This window comes from Drosophila ficusphila, unplaced genomic scaffold, assembly GCF_018152265.1.
Source record: "Drosophila ficusphila isolate 14025-0441.05 unplaced genomic scaffold, ASM1815226v1 contig_127, whole genome shotgun sequence".
Taxonomy (NCBI): Eukaryota; Metazoa; Arthropoda; class Insecta; order Diptera; family Drosophilidae; genus Drosophila; species Drosophila ficusphila.
Window position 1 is genome coordinate 2,918,912 of NW_025064016.1, and position 22,068 is coordinate 2,940,979.

Sequence of the window (22,068 nt, forward strand, 5' to 3'; positions counted from 1 at the left end):
CTTGCTAAGATTAAAAACATATATTACCCCAATTATGATTTACCCAAATCCCAACTAACCAAGTCTTATAATTTCTATTTCGAGTTTGATTTACCAAAATGGAAAACTCTTTATGTTTTTTACTAACTAAATCAATGACGGATGCTTAGCGTCAACCAAGTATTAGTGACTTTCAGCGGCTTGTATCTGTAACTATCTATCTTATCATTGCGTTATTCGGTTTTCTTTCAAACTGCACCTTTCGTTTATTTGTATTTCAATATTTTACAAGTCCGCAAAACAGTTGTAGGTGAAATAGAGTTTGATGTGCCATCAGTGCAATTTTTTTGCCACATCCATCGAAACCTGCGTTTAAGTCTAGCTTAAAAAATATATTTTAGTTCAGTTCAACTGTTTTGTTTAGTTTATAGTGCGAAAAAATTGGCCAAAGAAAGAAACCTAACCACTTGCAAAAAAATGCCAAGAAAGAAAATTGATTTTTAACATTTTTTGAAACAAATCAAACTAACACAAAATACGAAACAAAAACCCGAAGTATCAGAAGTTGGGAAAAATGCTTATAACAGTTCAGCTGCTTGTTTTTTTTGGTGCCAGGTTAATAGGCTTAAGAAAAGTGTATATAATGGATATTTCGAAACGAATACCCCAAAACGATCACGAATATTTTTGAGCATCGTTGTACCTATTTTTGAAGGTCCAAACCAATAAATTTTAAGGTATAGATTAACGATTACAATACTCTAATTTTGTATTGCCTTTTTATTTTTTTCCCAAAAAAGTTCCCATGAAATCCCAAAACAAAATCAAAACAAAACCTTTTTGTCGAGACTATACAATTTTTGAATGTCTCCTGCTGTAAGCTTTACCTATTTTTGCCGTAGTTCAAAATTATTTTTTTTCAAACCAATGTTTAATAAAGATTTTTGAAAAACATTTGTTTTTGCATGCCCATATAAAATGCGGCTGTTATGGATATTAATAGGATATATTAAAATCTTCTTGTTTTAACTGCACCTTTACATTATTATTTTCTTCTTTTCTGTCAATTGACAATGGAAGGTGATTGAGGCGTTTTAATTGTTTCAATTTTAATTTACCGTTTATCTTTACATATCCAAAATTATGGTACTCGAATGTTAAATCAACAATTTAGGGTTGTTATCCAGTAAGTAAACGATTACTGTTACTGTGCTAACCCCTAAATGTGTCATAAGCCAAAAATGTAAGCTAACCTGAAAAAACTAACTCAAGGATCAGGCTAAACTTCATTAAATGTAAATAGTTGTGAAATCTAAGATTCACTTCATCTTAGGGCAACTGAAAACAGATAAAGAAATAGTCTCGTCAAAAGAAACAATCCATTTATGTGAACCGACCCACCAAGCTCCCTGTAACAATGCTATCACCCAAACTAATCCTGCCCCTATCCCAAAAGTTTGAAAATATATCCCTTCTTACCAATTATTATGTTATATATTTCATTTGTTTTATGTTTCATATACTTATAACCACATTTGATTGAATAAAACATTTAAACAACGATGCCATCAAATACGTAATCGTAACGTGAACCCAATACAAAAACCAAACCAAAACGTAACCAACGCTAACACTTTGGGTTCGGTTCTCGACTACTCCTTGCAATGTTAACCCTGTTCGCTGTGACGCTAACATTTTGGCCCTAAACTGTACTACTGCTTCAATCGAAATTCACCCATTCAATCAATCAATCAAATCAACAGCGTGATCGATATCGCTTGAGGGTTAGCGCCTCCGATAAGGGCACTCCCGCCTCGGCCGCCGATGTCGACGTTGAATTAGATGTCGTCGATCGGAATAATAAGCCACCCATTTGGGATAAGAGCATTTACGGCCCGATTCACATACGCGAGAATGTCACTGTGGGTACGGTTGTAACATCGGTTAAGGCAAGGTTTGTATAGCCAATCAGAACTCAACACCTAACACTAAAACTAAACCTATCTTGAGAGTCTAACAGCTGTCGGTAACCTAGATTAGAACAATTTTTTTGAAAAAATAACAGCATTTAACGTTTGGCTAACATAACATTAAGCTTTCGTGTATTTTTAACATACGGTCTTTTTACTGTTACCGGAGCTTTGCGATGCGGAAACTTATTTTTTGGTGGGATATCGTAAAAGCTCTCAGCGAATACGGCAACCAAAAGTCCTGAAAAATTCTGTAATAAATCAAAAACAAATATGAAAAAATTGAACATTTGGAATACTTTAATCGCTGGTGTTTTGATGCGAGCAATCTGATTTTTCGAATGGTTGCCCCCAAGATCTTTTTGGATTTTGCCGACTTTTTTCCCTTTTCTCCACAAAAGACACACATTACCCATTGGAATGGCTCTTCCCTATCTGATCTTTGATCTTTACCCCTTCAACGACTCAGATTCCCTACATGAATTAATAACTGGAATATTGTGAGAATCGTAGTGAAATTTCTGGTGTTGGATTTCAATTATAAAATACGCTACTACAACAAAGTCGACCTATTTTATAAGCAAGGTTGCAGTTTAGCTGTAAGCTAGAGGAATAAAAGTAACTACACAAAGTGTTCAAAAATGTTAAAAAGCAATAGTCCAAATCGGAAACATTATAACCGCAGCAAACTGTGTTAAGTATGCTATGAAAATTGTACTTATAAAATGCACAAAGCCCTATATTAGTTCATTAAATTACATATTTTGTTGTAATTTTCATTTAAATGCTACAAATATCCAAAGAATAATGTATTACTTTTTGAAGGCTAGGGTCGAGACTATATACTATATATTGCACTGCATTTAAAAATACTTTATAGCAAAGGCCTTAAACTTTTAATAGTTTCTTTTTCCATTTTTTCCATTATGTTCTAACTTCTTTAACAAGAGGTGTTGGATTACAATTATCATTTTTGATTTTTAACCAAAAAACAAACTACAATATTATTAAACCTTTTTTAGAACTTCTTTATATAAAAGGTTCCAACTATATTATATAATTTTGTTTTTTGCCTTTTTCCTGAACGAATATCGTATTTACCAACCAATATCGACGCGTCTGTCATTTTTGCAACGCCTTGCTTGATTTTGAAAATAAAAAAACAAAACGATTTTTGAAAATATTGATCGTGAAATGTATATAAAATACAGCGCGAGACATACAAGTTAGAGGCCATGGCCCAAGACAAGGGCTATCCGCCATTATCGCGTACTGTCGAAGTACAGATCGATGTGGTCGATCGTGCAAATAATCCGCCCGTCTGGGATCATACTGTCTATGGGCCCATTTATGTCAAGGAAAACATGCCCGTTGGCGGCAAAGTCGTCTCGATCAAAGCCAGGTCTGTTCATTTTTCGTGCAAAAGAGTTTATTACAAAAAAAAAAAAAAAACATGAAATAAATTTCATTCCATTTTGATTAGTTTATTTTTAAGATTTAAATATTTTTTTTATAAAATTCTAGACGTTTTTTTCCCATATTTTATCAGTTATTGGTGTCATGTCTTGCCGTTCATTTCTGTGTGTTCTGAATGTTTGCTCTAGATGTTCCATAGATGTTGAAGAGAGTGTTTCGGATTAATTGCTTAGTGCTCTTTAACGCTCTCTACAAACATTTAGTTATTTAATGTGAATACCCAACTAGTTAAAACTTTTCCCATTTCATTATTTCCCATATAATCCTCCTCATTTATAAACGCACTCTAAACTGCACCAGTGAAATATACACATATTATATCCTTATACCGCACAAGTCACATATGTATATTAAAAGCACTTGTTATATATTTCAGTTTAGTTTTTACGCCAACGCTAGAGATTTGTTATAAAGAAATGAAAAACTGACTACTTTTATACTTCTTGTTCTATTAAAAAATCTCTGCAGATATTTTATTTTATTTTTGCCACAAAAATACTTTTCCGTCATAAAGCCACCGCAAAATCGCAGATAATATTTTGCCAAGGGTAATCGCAGCTATGGTAAAAAGTCTTTCCATTTCTCCTTTTGGTCACATGCAAGCGCTGCATAAACTTGAAATGGCATACCAGTTGGCTTTGTTGGCAACCTTTGCCGCATGATGAGCTCGGTCAGTTTCAATTACCTGCCACTTAGTGACAGCCAGGGGCAACAAAATAAAGTACACAAGTCGCCGCTTCTGCAGGAAAGAGAGATGGCGAAAAAAATGGAAAGTTTATTTTAAACAAAGTTTTGTTTTTTATAATTGCAATTAAAAAACTTGAAGCAGCGGACTTTAATGACTTTTGACCCCCCGTGACACTATTCTGCTCTGGATCTCCCCGGGCTGCGTTTTATCTTCGTGGCAAGCCAGCCACATGGCACTGGCATTTTAATTATGCGTCAGTCCAAGTCAGTTTTTATATTATCCAATCCTGTTTTTTAACCATGCACTTTCCTCTCTCTCGCTCTCTGTTTAGCCGCACTAAAAGCAAATGCACTTAAGCCAAAAGGCCACGTAGAAAGTACAAAATAAAAACAAACGTAAATAGAGTATAAGAGTACAAAAAAAATGCGAGGTTACTGCACATACGCACCTGCACACACCTGAGCCTGATTCTGAATCTGGATCTGCTGTTTAGCGCTAGTTTAGTGCCCTTAAGTACACTTCCTTTCTGTTCCCCAGCGCAATATTAAGGAAATTACAATCTATTAAACGTGCCTGGGTTCTGCTTTCTGTTTTCTTTTCTCGCCTCTGTTTTTTATGTGTTTAAATTATTTCGAATGAAAAGCGTTTTCTCCCTGAGTTTTCTTCTTCGCAATTATCTGGTCATGTCCCAGCACAGAAATTTGTTAACAATATGTATATATACATTAGACGCCATTAGGAGAGGCCCAGAGTGTTTGGGGGAGGAGAGGGTTGAAGGACTCCCTGCTGTGCGCGCATATCATAATAATTGTGTTAGCTTTTGAGGCGCCGGGAGTCCTTAAGGGCCCAAAACAACAAAGGCGACAAGGTCGAGGACAAAATATATATATATATATAGATCTCTTAGCCAGAAGTGTTGATTTCAATTCTATGATTTCTTATACTTCTTCTCTGACAATAGCAATTAGTTTAGGCATTAAGCAAACTGCAAACAACCTACAACGCATTCTAAATCTGCTCAGTGTACAGAAGCAAATAAGTACATCATTTTCGAACACAATTTTTTAGGTTTTACACACAATCAATGAAATTAAAATCTACTCACATCATCCAATCACACAAACACTACGAAACGAAACCTCCAAGAAAATTTCATGCCATCCACAAATTTCCCATCCATTTTCCCAACCACCCATTCCGCGATGAAATTTTTTGTTCGCAACAATGATTTTTTTGTGCCGTTTTTGTCCTTGGAAACATTTTGGCGCAGTCCTGACAGTTTTCATTTATTCTTAAGACCCGTTCTTAAAGCTTTTTTTTCGCCGCCCTGTTCTGTCAGCTGCAAATGTTGTACAGGCTCAACTAATGTATATTTTATATATACTGTGCGTATATATATTTCGATCTTTTTGCGCCTAATTTGTTTTTCATTATCATGTACCGAACCCATTCCCGAAACAGTCAAATGGCAATTAGAATTTTTGAAGCCATTTGGTTAATATTCGGTTGGTTTGCTTTTGGTTCTTTAATTGCACAAAAGACGCTTTAAGGAATTTTATGTGAACGAATTTTTAAAGCCCACTTGCAAATTTTTGACTGCACATAATTTAGGAGCAAAAATTCCATTCATGCGTCGTCATTTTGTATTTTGTTATGTCGCATGTGTTTAACCAAAGACATATTTTTGTGAGTGTGAATGTATGAATGTTTTTTGGAGCAGCAAAGGATGGGAAAAATTATATACCTTCCTTTTGCTCTTTTCATAATTAAACAATTGATTTTTGATAAACTTAATATATAATTAACATTTAATTTGTAGTAGAAACATAATTTCATGTAGCAAGTATTTAACAACGTACTTAAAACAAAATTCATACACATTTGCTAATGTTATCTATTTTTTACACTTGACCTTTGGCCTCCACGTCTGCAGTTCGGGCATCGAGGGCAATCCGACAGTTTTCTACCGTCTGATGCCCGGGTCGACGGCTCAAACGAATAAATTTCACACGTTCTACTTGCAACAAAGACCGGACAATGGAGACACTTGGGCCGATATAAAAGTGAATCATCCGCTGGACTACGAGAGCATCAAGGAATACAATCTTACCATACGTGTTGAGGTAAGTTGGGGCACAAGAAATAAAATTGAAGAAAACCCCAAGCGAATTCAATTTAAAGTTGCAAAATGTTTGCACAATTCGCAGACGGCAGCCGAAAGTTTTCAAGTCGGTCTTAGGCCCAATTAGACATGTATTTGACTTTTGTATTTGAGAATGACTGCCAAATACGTTTGTAATTATTTGATTTGAAAAGTTTTAATTACTTGCGCGAGTTTCCTCGTCGGAAAATGCAAATGCGTGCTCCGGTTCGTTTCGAATTCATTAGAAAACTAACTGATTGAGTGAGTGACTGAATGACGGACTGACTGAATGGCAGCCCGCGGCTGAACGGTAATCAATTGCATTCGCAATCAATGTCAAGTTTCGCCATTTCCTCATTAGTTTGGCCATTCAGCGAATCGAATATACCAGACTAAAAAAACCGGCTGTTAAAATATTAATGGGAATTTCGATTCAAACCGCAATGCATCGCGACAAACTTGCCTAATGAAATGTTATAAAAATGCAATTGCGCAAAAGGATTTTCACTATTTTGCACGCGATGTGCAGGTAATTAAATATCAGAAGGCTTCAGTTTCGCTGACTGCAAATGACACACTAAAAGCTACTGGTCCCCAGTGGGCCAAATTCGTTTGACGGTCGGGGTAACGAATTCCAAATTAATTTTGAAAATTGTTTGCGGTTTAGGGAAGCCCGGAAAGTTTTTATTTCCGCATATTAGTTTGACAGTATATTCGTATTAATTTTTAATTCTTGTTTAGTGTGTTGTGGTTTGGAAACACGCCAAATATATTTTTTGTTTGAACTGCGGTTGGTGATTAAATTTAACGATGTTTATAATTTTCGCTAATTTGCGAGATGACCTTTGAATTTTTTTTTTGGAATAGAGTAAAAATAAGACTTCATTTGAAAAGGGATTTAACTGATTTATATAATCTGATAATGGTAAAAATCAATAATAAGGCTAAATATTTTCTCAGCTCGATTTGTACTCTTGCTGACAACTAATCAAGCACAGGACCATCATCCCATCATGGTAAATAACAAGTCTAATTAAGGGCCTGGCAAATCACATGTGTTTACCCAGGAAAATGAAATGAACACAAAATAAATAATTCAATTCGGCATTGCCCTCCATCAGAGTCCTTGCTGCTGTCAACAGTAGTGTAAACATGTGTTTATATGTATATACATATATAGATTTCATATGCATTGATTAATAACGTAATGCTGAAATGTGAATGCGAAATATTGTGCAAATGAAGCTATTGGCAGGAATATCAACAGGGACAAGCTTCAATCTGGCCATAAAACCAACTAATAAATGACAAGTTGGCAATGAGATTTGTGCTATTGATTGATGGCAACTGTTAATCAATCATAAGACAAAGGGTGAAATCAATATTCAGTTAAATTACCCATTAGCACAACTAAGGGATATGAATCAGTTTAGTTTGAATAAAATATACGTGCAAATTGTTCCCAGAAGCAAACATTTTTTAAGAGGGTACTGATTTTTGTAAAAAAATTATGTAACAGGTAAAAGTTAGTCGAATCTCTCGATTCTTGTTTAATCAGTCGACTTTTATTACAAAGTTATTTACAAATATTTTATCAGACGCAAAATGCGGCCAGCGGAACTCATTAAACACTCTTTACGGCTTAATTAAAAAAAAAAACACCCACCGGACTGAAAAAAAAAAGTTATGAAAAATCAAATATACACCCTTTTTAAATTGGTTTTTGCCCATTCTTTGCGCCTCTCTTTGCAGAACAACGGGGCCCAACAATTGGCGTCGGAAGCGACCGTTTACATAATGCTCGAGGATGTTAATGATGAAATACCTTTATTCACCGAACGCGAACAGGAAACGGTGCTCGAGGGCGAACCGATTGGCACCAAAGTGACACAAGTGAACGCCATCGACAAGGATGGCACATTCCCAAATAATCAGGTGAGTACGAGGACCGCCCAACGCGAAATGGAGTGAAATCGGGGGAACTCGGCGGAAATGCCAGACGATTGCTAGCAAATTAATGGCACCGAACAGAAATAAAAGAACAGCGAATGGTTGGTTGACACGGCTGAAAGGCAAAAAGAAAATGGGACGATTAACAGGTCTCTTTAAAAATTTGTAAAGGGAAATTCGAGAATACTAAAGTTTAGTTCAAATTTGTAGCAAGTATTATTCCAATTTAAATTTAAGAAATAATTAACTCAGCAAGAAAGCTATTCCCAAATCCCTTTTATTTAATCAAACTATTTTAAATAATCTGTAAATTGTCCTTCAAACAGCCCTTCAAATCAATGTTAATTTAATTTCCAAGGCAACGCCACCTTTCTATGTATCCAGAAAATTAGAAATTTGTTAAGCGCCTTCATCTTGCGATTCGCTCAAAGAAGCCTGCTTAAGTCCCTTTAAATTACCATTATCATCGCCATCTTTATGTTTTACTCAGTTTTTGACCCACCTAAATTTATCCCATCCCACGGTTACCGACCCTTTCACGCCTTTGTAATTGTTTTTTGCTCCTTCGCTGACCACGTCCTTCGCCCATTTGGCCATCAGCTGGCAGCTGGCTAATAAATGTCAAAGAGCTAACATTTTTGCACGCCTTCCAAGTGTGTGCTAAGCCCTTGGTGAAATGGGGAAAGTCCAGGCGTTGAGGAAAACTAATGCAAAATGCAGAGCGCGAACAACCGCGGGCGATGGCTTTTGTGATGAAAGGGCGGAGATGGGTCGGCTCTTTCAGACAGTCCCCTCAAGCCGCTCTCGCGATTATAATAATATGGCACTTTGGCGTTGGCCATTCCTCGCATTTTTTCCAGTCTTCAGCCAGCCACAATTTGTGTCCTCAAGCCAAGTAATTTGCATGTACGCGCGAAATGTCCGCACTAATTAGCGTTCTCATTTATAGTCCCGCATTTTCCCTCAAACAGTCTCCGGATTTGATTATCATTATCGTTCCCCTTTAATGTCCGAAGCAGTAATTAAATTTCAGTTCCACACTCTCGGGACTCGAGTTTAATTTTTAATTTGTCTCCTTTTGATGTTATATGTGCCGTGTTTTAATTAAGCAGAAAATCAGGCAGATGTAAACCAGTGTATTATATTCATTTTCAGGTCTACTACTACATCGTCGATTCACCGCGAAACGAGGGCAAAGAATTCTTCGAAATCAACCTGCAGAGCGGAGAGATTTTCACGAAAACCGTATTCGACAGGGAGAAAAAGGGCGCCTATGCCCTCGAAGTGGAGGCTCGGGATGGAGCTCCTTCGGCGCGACCCAACAGCAATGGACCCAATTCAGGTGAGTGATAAATATTGAACTCTGCCTCGCCCATTTTTATTAGCCTAGACCGAGAAAAATCAAGATAAATACTCTGGCCGCCGAAAATAGGTTTCTGTGTTTATGTGTTTACCTGTCACAAAGGCAGATAAATTCGATTTGCTGGCACTTTATTTCAATTCTAAACTGTCATCAGGGTGTGTCAGTAAATACTATTTTCTATAAAAAAAAAAACAGTTTCAAATAATTTGTATCTTCGTTTTGAAGAATGACATTCTGGTTTTATTTGGTATTGGTTTCAGCTTAATTATTTTCAAATAAAAATCTTTAAAGCTATCCCAGTTTCGTTATGTATGCGCAAAAGCCAAATGGCTTAGAGCGGAATAAAATTATGTATCTTTTTTAAACTCCAGGCTATGTAAAGTGGCAAACTTTTATCGCCAAAAGATTGCCAAATGCATAAAATCGCTTAAAAACAAATTGCTGAGTTCTTGAGTGCCAACGAAATTCGCTACAAATGACAGCAAATAAAGTTGCCTCGAAATTCCCCGAAAACCAGAAACGAATTCGCTCTCCAAATATTGACTAGCTTATCTGTGTGAGTATTTTCTGGTAGTTGTGTAGGTGGCCCTATCTGTGAGTCTGTGTGTGTGTGTGTGCGGACAAGTGTGTTTAGTCGAGTGCATTTGGGGCATTTTATTTATGCGGCATGTTGGCCAGGAATTTGCCACATTTGGCGTGGCGGACATCAAAAACATTTTACGTCATCCAGGTCTGCTGAGTTTGAATGGTTAAGCTGGTTGGAAAAATATTTGACATAGGTGCGGATTGTTGACGGGGTTAAAACAGATTGCCAGGATGTCAGTAGGATGCCGAAACTAAAAGCATTTTATCTGATGAGACCAAAAAGAATTGCTCGAATGACAATGAGTTAAGTGGTGTTATAAACTGCTTATATAAAAGGAAAATAATTTATGTTCAAGAAAAAACGATTTTAATAAATAGGTTTCATATATTTTCAACACGTTTCTCAACAAAAAAAAAAAAAAAAATATTACGCTGAATCAAAATGAGCAATTAAGCGCATGTCACAAATGCCATTTCCCAAATTTGATTTGTAACTTGTGGCATGTAGCATGTTGCTCGGTTTTTTCATTTGTTACACATTTCTATGGGTAAGCCCCGGCGTCATTGTTATTTGCTGTTCATTAAAAATTGCCCCTGAACTGGCAATCAATTTTCCCCGCCCAACCCCCTCTTCTACCACATCGTGGCTTTTTATATATTTTTCGTTGTACTGCGGCAGTCTGTGGAAATGCTTTTCAATTGTTTAATACGTCACTAAGCCGTTCATAAGCTCGTGGTAAATGGAAACGGCGAAAAAATAGACTCAGTTGCGGGCCACATTGAAAATGATGTGCAATCAACATGAGCGCAAACGAAGACAAGGGGGCTTTTGGCCATGAAAACGAAAATTAAAAAGTTTCCATGTTTGTTTGCGAGCGGAAAGGAGGCAGAGATGTGTGTAAATTACAACAGTTGCTCTCAAATATTGATATTCATGTTGAGCGAAAAAGTTGTGGAAAGGCTTTCGAATTTTCCAGGAGGCTGGACGCTTTTCGGTGGCACATTTTTAGGTCCAGGTTCTGGCAACAGCTTGTGGTTTTGCAATTAACTCGGCCAAAACAAACAGGCCTGACTGCTTGGGATTTTGTTTAGAGAAAAGGCAATAAACTATTGTTAAAAACCCAAGCCCTGCGATGATTTTTTTCCCGCTTCTATTTCGTTTCAGCTTCGTTTTCGTTTTCATTTTCTGCTGATGCAATGCAAAAGTTTTCCGGCTTTTATTTATTGTTTTTAATTGATGTTTTCTTATTTGTTTTTACACGGCAACGCCAACGGAAAATATATATTGCTTTTTGCGGGCGGCTAGAAAAATTGGTTTGGCAAGCTAAAATGCTAGTGAGTGAAATGAAATAATATTTCCCTGTCTTATCGCCTTACAAAATTTCAATTTTTACTTGCCGAATTCGTAGCTCAATAAAAAAATCTAAAGAATTTGACCTATTTACCAAGTTGCGTGAAAGGCAAATTGCGAAATCAAATTCTTATTTGACCAATTATGTTTGGAAGTAATTTAATTGAAACAAAAAACTGTAAACTCTAGAATTGAGATTTATTTGAGAGTATTTATTTTTTAAGCCATCCAAGCTTGTGTAATTTTATTTAATTTTTTTTCCTTTGCTCGCTGCTTGGAATTCCCTTTGCCGTGGTTCCTACCTTTGTTACATTTTTCCAATATTTGTCTGTCACTTTTGCCGCTTCGCATTGGCATGGCTCTGCTTTTTTTCCTTGTGGCATTGCTTGTTGATATTTACATTTGATTTTTTTTTTGCATTTATTGTGGCTTGATGTTTGTGCGATGCTTTGACTGCATTTGTGTGCAATTTCGCTTCTCTCGATGGCGGAGTTTTCCATTCGGCCATTGTGCGGTTTCCCTCGATTCCGTTTTGCATTAGTGCCGGGCAACTCATTTTATTTGGCCTTTGTTATTGTTTGGCTTTGAGCATTTCTCCTTTCCGCTGCGACCTTGTGACCCATTTAAATGCCAACAATTTTGCACAGCTGCGTTTCGGCTTGCATTTTCCGCTTCATTGGCAAACAGACCCGGAGCGAAAAATCATTTGCCTAAATAACAAACATATCTGTTATCCCACACGCACACAATAGGACAGACCCAAAAATCACACACAAACTGGGGCACTGAAAGAAATTGGGAAATTTTTAAATTAATTTTAAAGTGGACAAATCATATTGTTTATATTAATATTTTTTAAGGCACAAAATCGTTATTAAAAGGCAGACTATTGGTAAAGATTTTTACCGGCCTGTTTAATCGAATTATGAGTTTTTAAAAATAACACCAATACAATAGGAAATGGCAAGTAGGTTTACAACATTGTTGGTTTTTAATAAGACCCATTTTTTTCTCTGTACACAGTTATCGATGTCTTGTTTTTCCTGCCTGATTTTCGTGCTGCTTTGGTTGCTTTCTTTTCCGCTTGCTGTTTGGTTATCTGCGAAACGTGCTCTTTTTAGTTATGCATACTTTTAGGCTTAGCAGAGCCTTTCTGCACGTACCACATCCTTTGGCTTCTTCGGGCATAAATTGCGCCGGCGGGGAAAGCAAAACACAAGACAAACAAAACATGACAAATGTCGGAAAGTTAAATTTTAAGCATCACTGGGCAGTATAAAAGAGTAATTCAGGGAAAATAAACCCCAATGGAAATTATTATTTATCCATGGGCCGAAAATTGAGCCACTGCCGGGAGCAAATTAATCCCTTCCTTTTGACAAGCTCTCGTAAAAATCGCATTAAGTAAAATAAGCAGAATTTGCATGACATACTCGAGTGAATGGCCAAGGGCAACCTTAACAATGGCCCGATTGTTACACACATCATAAATTCACAGAGATATCGGAGAGGCGAGAGCGAAATAAAGACTCAACTTACTGGGAAACAACACCCTTTCGGGCATAAACGCTTCCCAAGCAGTTGTCTAATTTCTGGGGCGGAAATAAGTGCTCGTAAAAAATGTTCGAGCCCATAAAATTGGGCCACTCCCACCGAATATTACAGCCCCTTTTTCCCGGCCCAACCGTTTTTAGCAAAGAAAGCGGCCTGAACTTTGCTCTAAATATTCGATAAATGCTTTTATGCCACGCATTCAATTTATGACTTTCTGCGAAGGGTCCAACAATTTGTAAATAGTTTGTTTGATTTTTTGTTTTTCGCCACTTTAAAAGTGTTCCCGTCGCACATTGCGCATACGCAGTGATGTCATCGAGAGCTCAACAATAAATGGCCACCGAGTCGTGAATTTCTTTTGCCCATGGCTCCTACGGCACTCGACGGAACCATTTATCTTGATTGCCGCACTCCATCATTTATGATCGATGCTTGAACTGCGTCCCTCCGCCAGACATCGAACCCTCGGTTAAAGGCATTAAAAATAGTCTGCGATGACCATCAATATTTGCTGTAAATTGAATCTGTTTGTTAATAATGGGTTTTCATTTTTTTTTTTCGTTGCAGGTACGTGAAAAGAAGTTTGTTAACTCGTTAGTAAACATGACTGATATTATCAGATTTTTGGTATGTAGAGGTTATGCTTTAATTATTCACTGCCTAGCCGGAGACCGCTCCAATTTAATTGTGTTAGTATCTAAGCCCATAAATACAGACTCCTTCCAATTAGATAAAAGGCCAGGAGAATATCCAGATGATTTAGTTCTCTCGTTTTATCCCCAGTTGCAGCCGGTCTCCGTAGAAACATTTGCACTGTTAATATTAGCTAGAGAACGCCAAACAATTTGTCAGAAGCAAACCAAAAGAAACAAGAAACGGAGTGGAAAAAAGACATCCCAAATATACATATATCTCGGGGTGGGAGTGTGTGTGCATGGAAAAAATCATGAAAAATGGCATTTCCGCATTGCCAACTTCATTTCCGCTTTTCTTTCCGAACGGTCAGAGTGGCAACAAGTCAACAACAAGTTGGCCAAAGTGGCAGCTGCATTTACCATTGAAGAGCTGACAGCGTCTTGAGAAATGCCCCGAGCGAAGCTATAAAATAAAGGAGAGAAACGAAAAGGGACTCCTTCTCTCCCGTCCAAAGTAAACGCAAATATGTACCTTTCGACCATTAAACAAAGCTACCGGCACTTGAGCCAATTTGCTACGTTCTCTGGCTAGCCGCCGATAAACAAGGGCAACTACTTGAATGTTCCTCTTTCTCTTATCCTTTAATTTGCATAAGTCGCCTTAAATTCAGTCTAGCATATTTAAAGGCTTGCTGACAATGGCCCAAAAATAGACACCCAGTCGAGTCGAGTCAATTGCGCTTTCTAGAGCAATAAATCTTAGAGATTATTTTAATTTCATGCAAACTATTTCAAGCTGAGCTGCGTCGAGATGCCTGTCAACAACTTTTGCGACTCGAGAGCAGCAGCAGCAACAAAAGATAACAAAAAGTTACCGAACTCACGCAAAAAAAAATTAGAGAGGGTTACGCAGTTAAAATCAGCAAACTCTCGCTGATGGAAAAACGAGGTTAAAATCCACACCCAGAGATGCGAAAATAACATTTTAATTTCGGGGAACTAAAGCTCCTCCTCGGGTTTCAGGGGGCAATGGCATTTGGTGGAACCTAAAAATTCGGAAAATAAGATTTACAGAGCTCGCGAAAATGTTTCTAGACAGGAAAAGGACGAAATTCGAAAATGAAGGGGAAATAGGTAACAGCAGCAATTTTTTTGAGTCTTTGATGAAAAGCATGTTAGCAAACATATCTGCTAAAATAAATATTTGCAGCTTTAAAATAAGCTCCACATTCCCCTGAAAAATGTTAATAATAAGTCGATTTTCTGATTCCTAACATAGTTCTGTTAAAAGTAGAATAAAATTCGAAGAGAAGTAAAAACATTTTGGGAGGAGAAGAAAAAAATTAATCAAAAAGAAAAATATATAAAATATAATTTATATATCGCAAAAATATTTATTTGACAAGAAATTTTAAATTTCCAAAATTGTAAAGTGCTTTAACAGGCTTCAACCATTTTTGTAGAATTTCTAGATTGCTGTTAAATTCCTCTTTCAGCTGTAAACACTTCATAGAATACATTTTTCGAAGTGAAAGGCTTTCTCTCGCGCTCTCATTGTGGAACTCATGTTAGCCAAGTTCGTGAGCAGCTCTCGAAGTCCTTTTAACAGAGCCGGCTTTTTGGCAGGTCTTTGAACCTGTTCAACACAGTCTCAAGTCTGTGTGCGTTGTCGTGTCTGTGTGAATGGGGAAGGACTCTTAACATCCTGCCACTGCTGTTCATGGCGTTTTTCGAGGACGCTTCTGAGCATGTTGAGCAGCCATCGATGCGAATGCAATGAAATGCTTCTCATACATAGAGTAAGGATTCTGCCATCAAAAATGCGAATCTGTTGAATGGGAGTGCCGAGTGCTATTTGATGAGCAATTTTTAATGCAATTCGCCGTGACCTTGACACCCATAAAAGAGTTGCGTTCCTTTTTGATGATTTCGCTTTATCAACTTATGGGGATGCCCATGAGTTAAGTGAAAAGAACCTCAGGAAAGACCTCCAAATAAAAGTTTAAAACCGCTTTAAGCGTTTCAATTGTGGGCGTGTCTGCGCCCACTTGAGCTGATATTTATGGCGCTGCACTTTGGGTCCACGTTTCAATAAACTGCTTAGTCGCATTCGCAGGCCACAACAGCAGCGAAAGCATCGCAGAATCTGCTCCCTCATTCAGTGATTTATAAGTGTGGGGTTTCACACCCCCAACCCCAAAGACTCCACCCCGCCCCCTTTTGCCACCGCCACTGCATGCATCTTGTTGCTATCAAAGTGCAAATAAATTACCGGCAGTGCAAGAAGAACTGCCCATTTGGCATAATGCTAGCCAGCGGCAAAGGATAAAGGGAAGGATTCAGTCGACTGCCTAAGCGTTTTCTGATGAGACGGCTCACCTGTGCACTAAAGGAAAATCTATAAAAATGTAAGGTCAATGGAGTGGTTTTCGTTCTAAAATGAAGGCTAACAAAGTTGCTAATAGAATTTGAATTCTGGCTCTTGACAACTAAATGTCACTTGCTTAGAATCAGAAATAATTGACTTAAGCTACTTTACTATTATTCATTAAAGCAATGCTAATTCTGCAATTATTACGCTTTATTGCTTAGAAACCAATAACCTTTCTCTACTACTTATTAATGAAACATTTAATTAACATTCTTTAGGTGGAGAATTATTTGAATTTTGTGAAAATTCAGGTATTTTGTGACTGACTTCTAGACCAGAAACTATGCTCGGTATTTGTTGTGGCCAAATGGCCATTAACTGGCCTTGTCGTTCACTTTCATTCACTTTGACATCAGTGTTGTCGTTTTATGTCGACGCTCTCAAACGTAAATGACACGTGTCAAAAGTCAGAAGCAGCAACCATACAACAAAAAGTGCCACAAGGGCCACACCCACGCAGACAACTTTAATTGTTTGCGAAAGTCCAAGACCTTTTAGCTCCAAGTTGGAAGCAGAAAATTAGGTTAATACCGGTAGAATGTTCGGGGGAGTGTTACGCATCCGGTTTGACCAATATTTCCGTCGAAGATTAACGTCAGCCGAGCAGCTTGGCACCTTTTTCAAGCCAAATGATTAATGACAGCCATTTCGGGGGTGAAATTTCGGGTGGGGAAAAGCATTTTTCCTATTCCTGTCCAGTCGTGGGCGGCTCTCCTTTCGATGGAAATCTACTTGTTGGCGCCAGTTTTTCAGCCAATCAAATTTGTCGAGAGTAGAAGCATGGTCCACTGATTTATTTGCTCATTTTTGAGCGCTTACGATAACCTAGCTTTCGATGATAACCGAACTTTTGCTGCAAATTAATCATATCGAATGCTGAGCTCGGTGAGCTTAAAAGGAAAAACTTCCAAATAAAAAAAGGTAGTCTTACTCTGACTTGAAAGGAATGCCTTTCTGTAGGCAAAAGCTGTTTGAAAAATGTCAAATGCAAGTGAATATCTGGCAAATTAGTGGCGCACAAAGCGAAGGCCCAAACAACTCCAGGTAGCTGGCTTTTAGCCCTTCCGGCTGCAATATTGAATGCTCCGAAAGAGATACACATATTGGCCAAGGGGAAGAAGGAGGACGAATGTCGTTTGTCGGCATTTGTCACGTGCAGTGACAGTTCGTGGGGTGGGCGGCGGATGTGGGAGTGGTCGGTTGTCGGTTTGTTTGGGAATTTGTGTGCAGCGTTTGATTGAAAGGCGTTGCGATTGTCGCTCCACCACGTTGCACTGCCTAACCCCAAAAAAGCATGGTAAATCTATATATACGATATGTGTGGAGGGGAAAAATTCGTGGCATTCTGCACACAGCGGCTCTCAATCAACTCAGCCAGTCAATCAGCCAGTCAGTCACTCATGCATTCAATTATCCAATTCAATTCATTTGAACACGCGTGCACTCGAAATTATTGCACAAGCGGGTTTTGTTGAAACAGCCTGATGAGTAGTTCAAAATTTAAAAAGTACACAACGGAGGGAAAAAGCAATGGATCTATTTTTTTGGCTAGTATTTTTTTGGGTGAACGTTGAAAATTTCAACAGAGCATTTAAAAAGTGTAGAGCAAATGCAGCATACGGAAATTCATCAGTTTTATTTGTATAAACAATTTGGAAATAAATTGCCACCAATTAAAATCAGTTGCCGTATTACATTTTCCACTCGGCAGCTTTCAAAGTGAAATACTAAATGTCAATAAAGTTTAAAACCATCGTTTAAATATTCATTATTTTTGTAAAAACAAATTTATAAAATAACAAACGAATTTTTGTGGATCGCATACATAAGGGTAATTAATACTGCCAGAAAAAGTGTAAATCTGAAAAGTGGGAGAGCGGTTGGCTCCACACATGTAAGTCAATTAAATAACCTGCCTAAGTTGCTTAGTTTGGTGTTGGGCCACAAATTGCACTTCACATATGTATCAAACGCAGCCAAAAAAAAAAAAAAAAAAAAAAAAAAACAAATCTAGGTCAGCAACAGCTATTGCGTGTACGTCGCCTGTACCCAAAAAGCGTTTAATTGATTTTCTGCCCAAAAAGCATAGAAAAAACTACAGGTAAAGGCACAAAAAACGTGATAGCCAAATTGGGACTTTTTTAAATGGAATTAGAGATAAAGTACAATGTATGCAGTTCGGATTTGAGTGAATACATTTAACGCAAATAAAATGTGGTTAGATTGCATTTAATTTACCTACAATATATTTTGTCTAATAGTAAAAGTTCATATTACCTCTTTTTTAAAGATTCGCTTTAACTTTTTGAACAAAATCAAAAACTTCCAAAACGCACATGTGAGTGGAAGCTTTTCCGCAAATTCCTGCATGGCTTTTTGCATTTTCTAGCCTGAGGCTGTCGTCACTGAGCCAAAACGCATAAAGTGTCAACTTTATCATGAGACCGCAGCGAACTTGCTCTCCTTTCTCCACCCATTTTCCCACCCATTTTGGTCACCTTTTGTGGGGTGGAGAAAATATTACCGGAGAGTGCACATTTTGCACATTTATCGGCAGAGGTCAGGACTGGACGAAGGTTTCTGGCCTTTTGCTAACAAAGTCTTTCGACGTAAAGCTGCCAATATGCATGCCATAAGAATATGGAAAGAGTCAAGAAATATAAAAACTAAATTTAAAAAATTTTCCCTTATGCCACAGTCAATAAAGAACAAAAAATTAACCCAATTTCTTGACCATAAAACACCTTAAAAGTATTTAGGGTCAAAAATGCACTAAAAAATGATTGCTTTCAGTAAAATACTTAGAAAATTCCGTAAAAATATCGAACCAAATTTGTACCTCCGGCCAGGTCATGTAGCTTTTGTACACAAGAAACCCAATTTGCTCTTCTTTCACCAGCAACAACTGAAAAAAGTGTCAATGTAAAATCTAACAATTTAATTAAAAACTTTATGGCAACATGTCGCTCGATTTCATCGCTTCTCCTCCTGCTGCCACTAAAAAAAAAAAAACAAGAAAAAATACTTCATAACTTCTGTGGCTGACAATTGTGGCTGGCAAGGAGAAGCGGAAAGAAAATTAGGAAGACTGGAAAATATTTTCATGTAACCAATAAAAGCACAAAGTAGACCAAGTTCTCGAGCAATAGGAATGGAAATGGAGAGATGGAGATGATGCTCCCTTGATATATTGTCATAAACGTTGACGAAAGGCAAACATAGGAATCACAAGCTGGAAAATCATCATCATGAAAGCAAAACAAGGACCCAGACACACATACTCCTACAGTCGCAGATGCTGCTGACAGTGGGAAATCACATGAAAACAACATGTCGCTGACTTCGAGGGGGGAATGGAAAAGTGGATGGGCGGTTTTTGAATGGTTAAATTCCATCCTCTTACAGGACTTGAAAAAGTTCCCAAACACTCGATATGGCTTCATAATGTTGCGCACAAAAAAGACAACAGAAAGTTTTCACATATTTTACTTACAATTAAATCCAATTGTTACAACGGACAAAAAGGGGGCGTGGCTGTCATTTCCCGGTTGTGGGTAATAATTTATGAATTTTCACCGAGAGCAGAGCGCGTAAATTATGAAAATCCACTTAAACTTGCGCCGCGGAAAACCGCCAAGGAAAACAGGCTAACGAAGCAAAACAAAAGTCGCAATAAGGCTAGACGGCTTTCTTTTTTCTTGTACATAGTTGTTCCTGTTGTTTGCCACTTTTATAATTGTTCCGCTTTTTTTTTCTGGCTCTGTTGGCATTTTTTCAAGGAAAGCAACTTGTGCAAAGTACGCAGCTTTAGCTTCCAAAAAAGCCTGACAGTTTTTGACATATCAAACTGAAGAGTAAATAAAAAAAGCAAAGCATAAAATATATACAAAAATGAGTTTATCCACTCAGCTTTTATTAATGCATGTCATAGTAGGAAATAAAAACAAATAAATAGCTCTTATTCAATTATGATATACACTGTAACGAACTCAACAAAACACATTTTAACTTAGCTCATAACCACTTCAGATTAATGGTTTCATATGAAAAGCAAGGAAATCTTTCCCCTTCTCGTAGGAATTTTTGTTTTTTACCCGACTTTCATGCAAATTTGTTCTGTTCGTAAAAAAAAGAGCAACATACAAAGAAAAACAGAGGGAGTACATTATGAAAATACTTCGCTGTTGTTGAACAGTTGTTTGTATTCTTTATTACCCCAATTAGTTATGAAAATGTCCTCTTAATTGCGGCTATAATTAACTCTAATGAATTTTAATTGGTCCACCGCGCGCGATGATTCAAATATAATTTAATCAAAGGCAACTGCAAAATGTGGCGAACATTTTGGTTGATTGCTATCTGTCAGCATGTTTGTTTATCAGCAGCTGTCATCGCATGTGGTTTTCGTCAAAGCTCACATACAGGTGTGTAATTAAAAAACACTGATACCGGTGTTTCTGAGGTTTTGGGAAATGTGACAATGAGTTGATTGGTAAATCAAAACAACATCCAAGCTTTGACTTTTAAAAAATTATATTCAGATTAAATTTACAAATATTCAAGTTTTAAGCCCCTTCAAAAAAAAAATGTACTTCGATGCGGGTCAAAAGATGCATAAAACTGTCGTCATAATTTACAAGTTCAACTTGATGCAAAAAAGTAGAACAAAACTCGGAGAAAGTGTCGGTGCACAACTGCAATTACCAATTAGAAGTTTTCAGGGTCTACGTTGTTATTTTTTTTTTCATCTGAAAAGGAAACAATTTTATTGCGAATTTTGATTTATTTTCCATGAAGTTGCAGACAAAGAAGTATATCAAGAAAATCTGAAAAAATAGGCAACTGAAAAGAACGGCATAATAAATCAACACAGCAATGGGCAACAACTGTATTTCATGTAGAAATTTTTTTCGAAAAAAATCGATAAACTAAAGTTTTTTTAGATATTAAAGTAACAAATTTATAGATTATAGAAATCGAATAAAAACTAGGAAAGTTATGGACTTAGAAGTGCGGATTTGGTCTCTTTTATGCAAATCGGTTTTCCGAATTCCAGAAATAAAATAATGATGCAATTAGCTAGGTATTAAAATAGTATAAGTGTATTTGAATTATTAATACAAACTGATTTGGGTTGCTCTGAAAAGGCAGCATCTACCTTTGGATTATCGGCCGCCCACAGAATGTTTTTGCATTGTTGTCAACGCAAATTTTCCGTGTTGCATGCAACAAGGCAGAGAAAAATACAACTCCCTCCCTTAATAACCCTTTCAACAGTTCAACGCTTTTGACTTTTAATATGCAAGCAGCCCGAAAGCCCTCAACCCCTTATCCTTACGTATTTTTTGCTGCTCCTGAAAATTATTTCGTTGGAGCAACAGCGACGTTGAGTGTTGCTTTGTTTGAAGAGGCACGTCGCACCCGCTCTACAAATTTATGGTTGGAGCCCTCAACAAACCCCCTTACCAACACAGTCTTTTATTAAAGTTTTTGCACATTTCGTTCTTCACATACTATATGATGATTTTGTTCCCTTCGCCCATTTTCTGGCAATTTCTCATATGCAACAAAATTTGCATAAAAAATAAAACATCAGCAGCCACGCCGAAAAATTGTTGCGTTCGTATATATATTTTTTTTTACTTTATTTTTTGCTGTTTTGGGAGGGTCAGGTCGTGTTGTTATTTTTCCAGTTTGGTTACTCTTTTGGCCCTGCTCATAAAGATATATATGCAAATTGTGCTCCACTTGGCTCGCGGCCTTCTATGCGCATATGAGTTGCCCTAATCATGTGCCACTCAGTTAGGAAAAGTGGGTGGGGTGACAGGTCAGATTATCCTGGCAAATGGGTAAACAGGTTATAAGCTTCAAGCGGAAGTGTTGTCCTGGCTGAAATCGATTTTCGTGTAGGTAATTTGAAAAGCTTGTAATGGTAATTAATTG

At 37.3% G+C, this 22,068-nt stretch overlaps 1 protein-coding gene across 14 annotated transcripts in view; it reads left to right on the top strand.

The window, feature by feature from the left end:
- LOC108100355 (neural-cadherin) overlaps window positions 1-22,068 on the top strand; it is a 131,364-nt gene that overhangs the window by 64,800 nt on the left and 44,496 nt on the right. For 6 of the 14 annotated variants that reach the window (XM_043209475.1, XM_043209476.1, XM_043209474.1 and 3 more), the window contains exons 8-12: window positions 1,154-1,165; window positions 1,743-1,933; window positions 6,047-6,236; window positions 8,009-8,191; window positions 9,362-9,548. In XM_043209475.1, the coding sequence (XP_043065410.1) occupies window positions 1,154-1,165; window positions 1,743-1,933; window positions 6,047-6,236; window positions 8,009-8,191; window positions 9,362-9,548 (763 nt within the window). Of the gene's footprint in view, window positions 1-1,153; window positions 1,166-1,742; window positions 1,934-3,160; window positions 3,352-6,046; window positions 6,237-8,008; window positions 8,192-9,361; window positions 9,549-22,068 lie in introns of all 14 variants that reach the window. The other 8 variants (XM_043209485.1, XM_043209481.1, XM_043209483.1 and 5 more) reach the window with 2 other exon arrangements.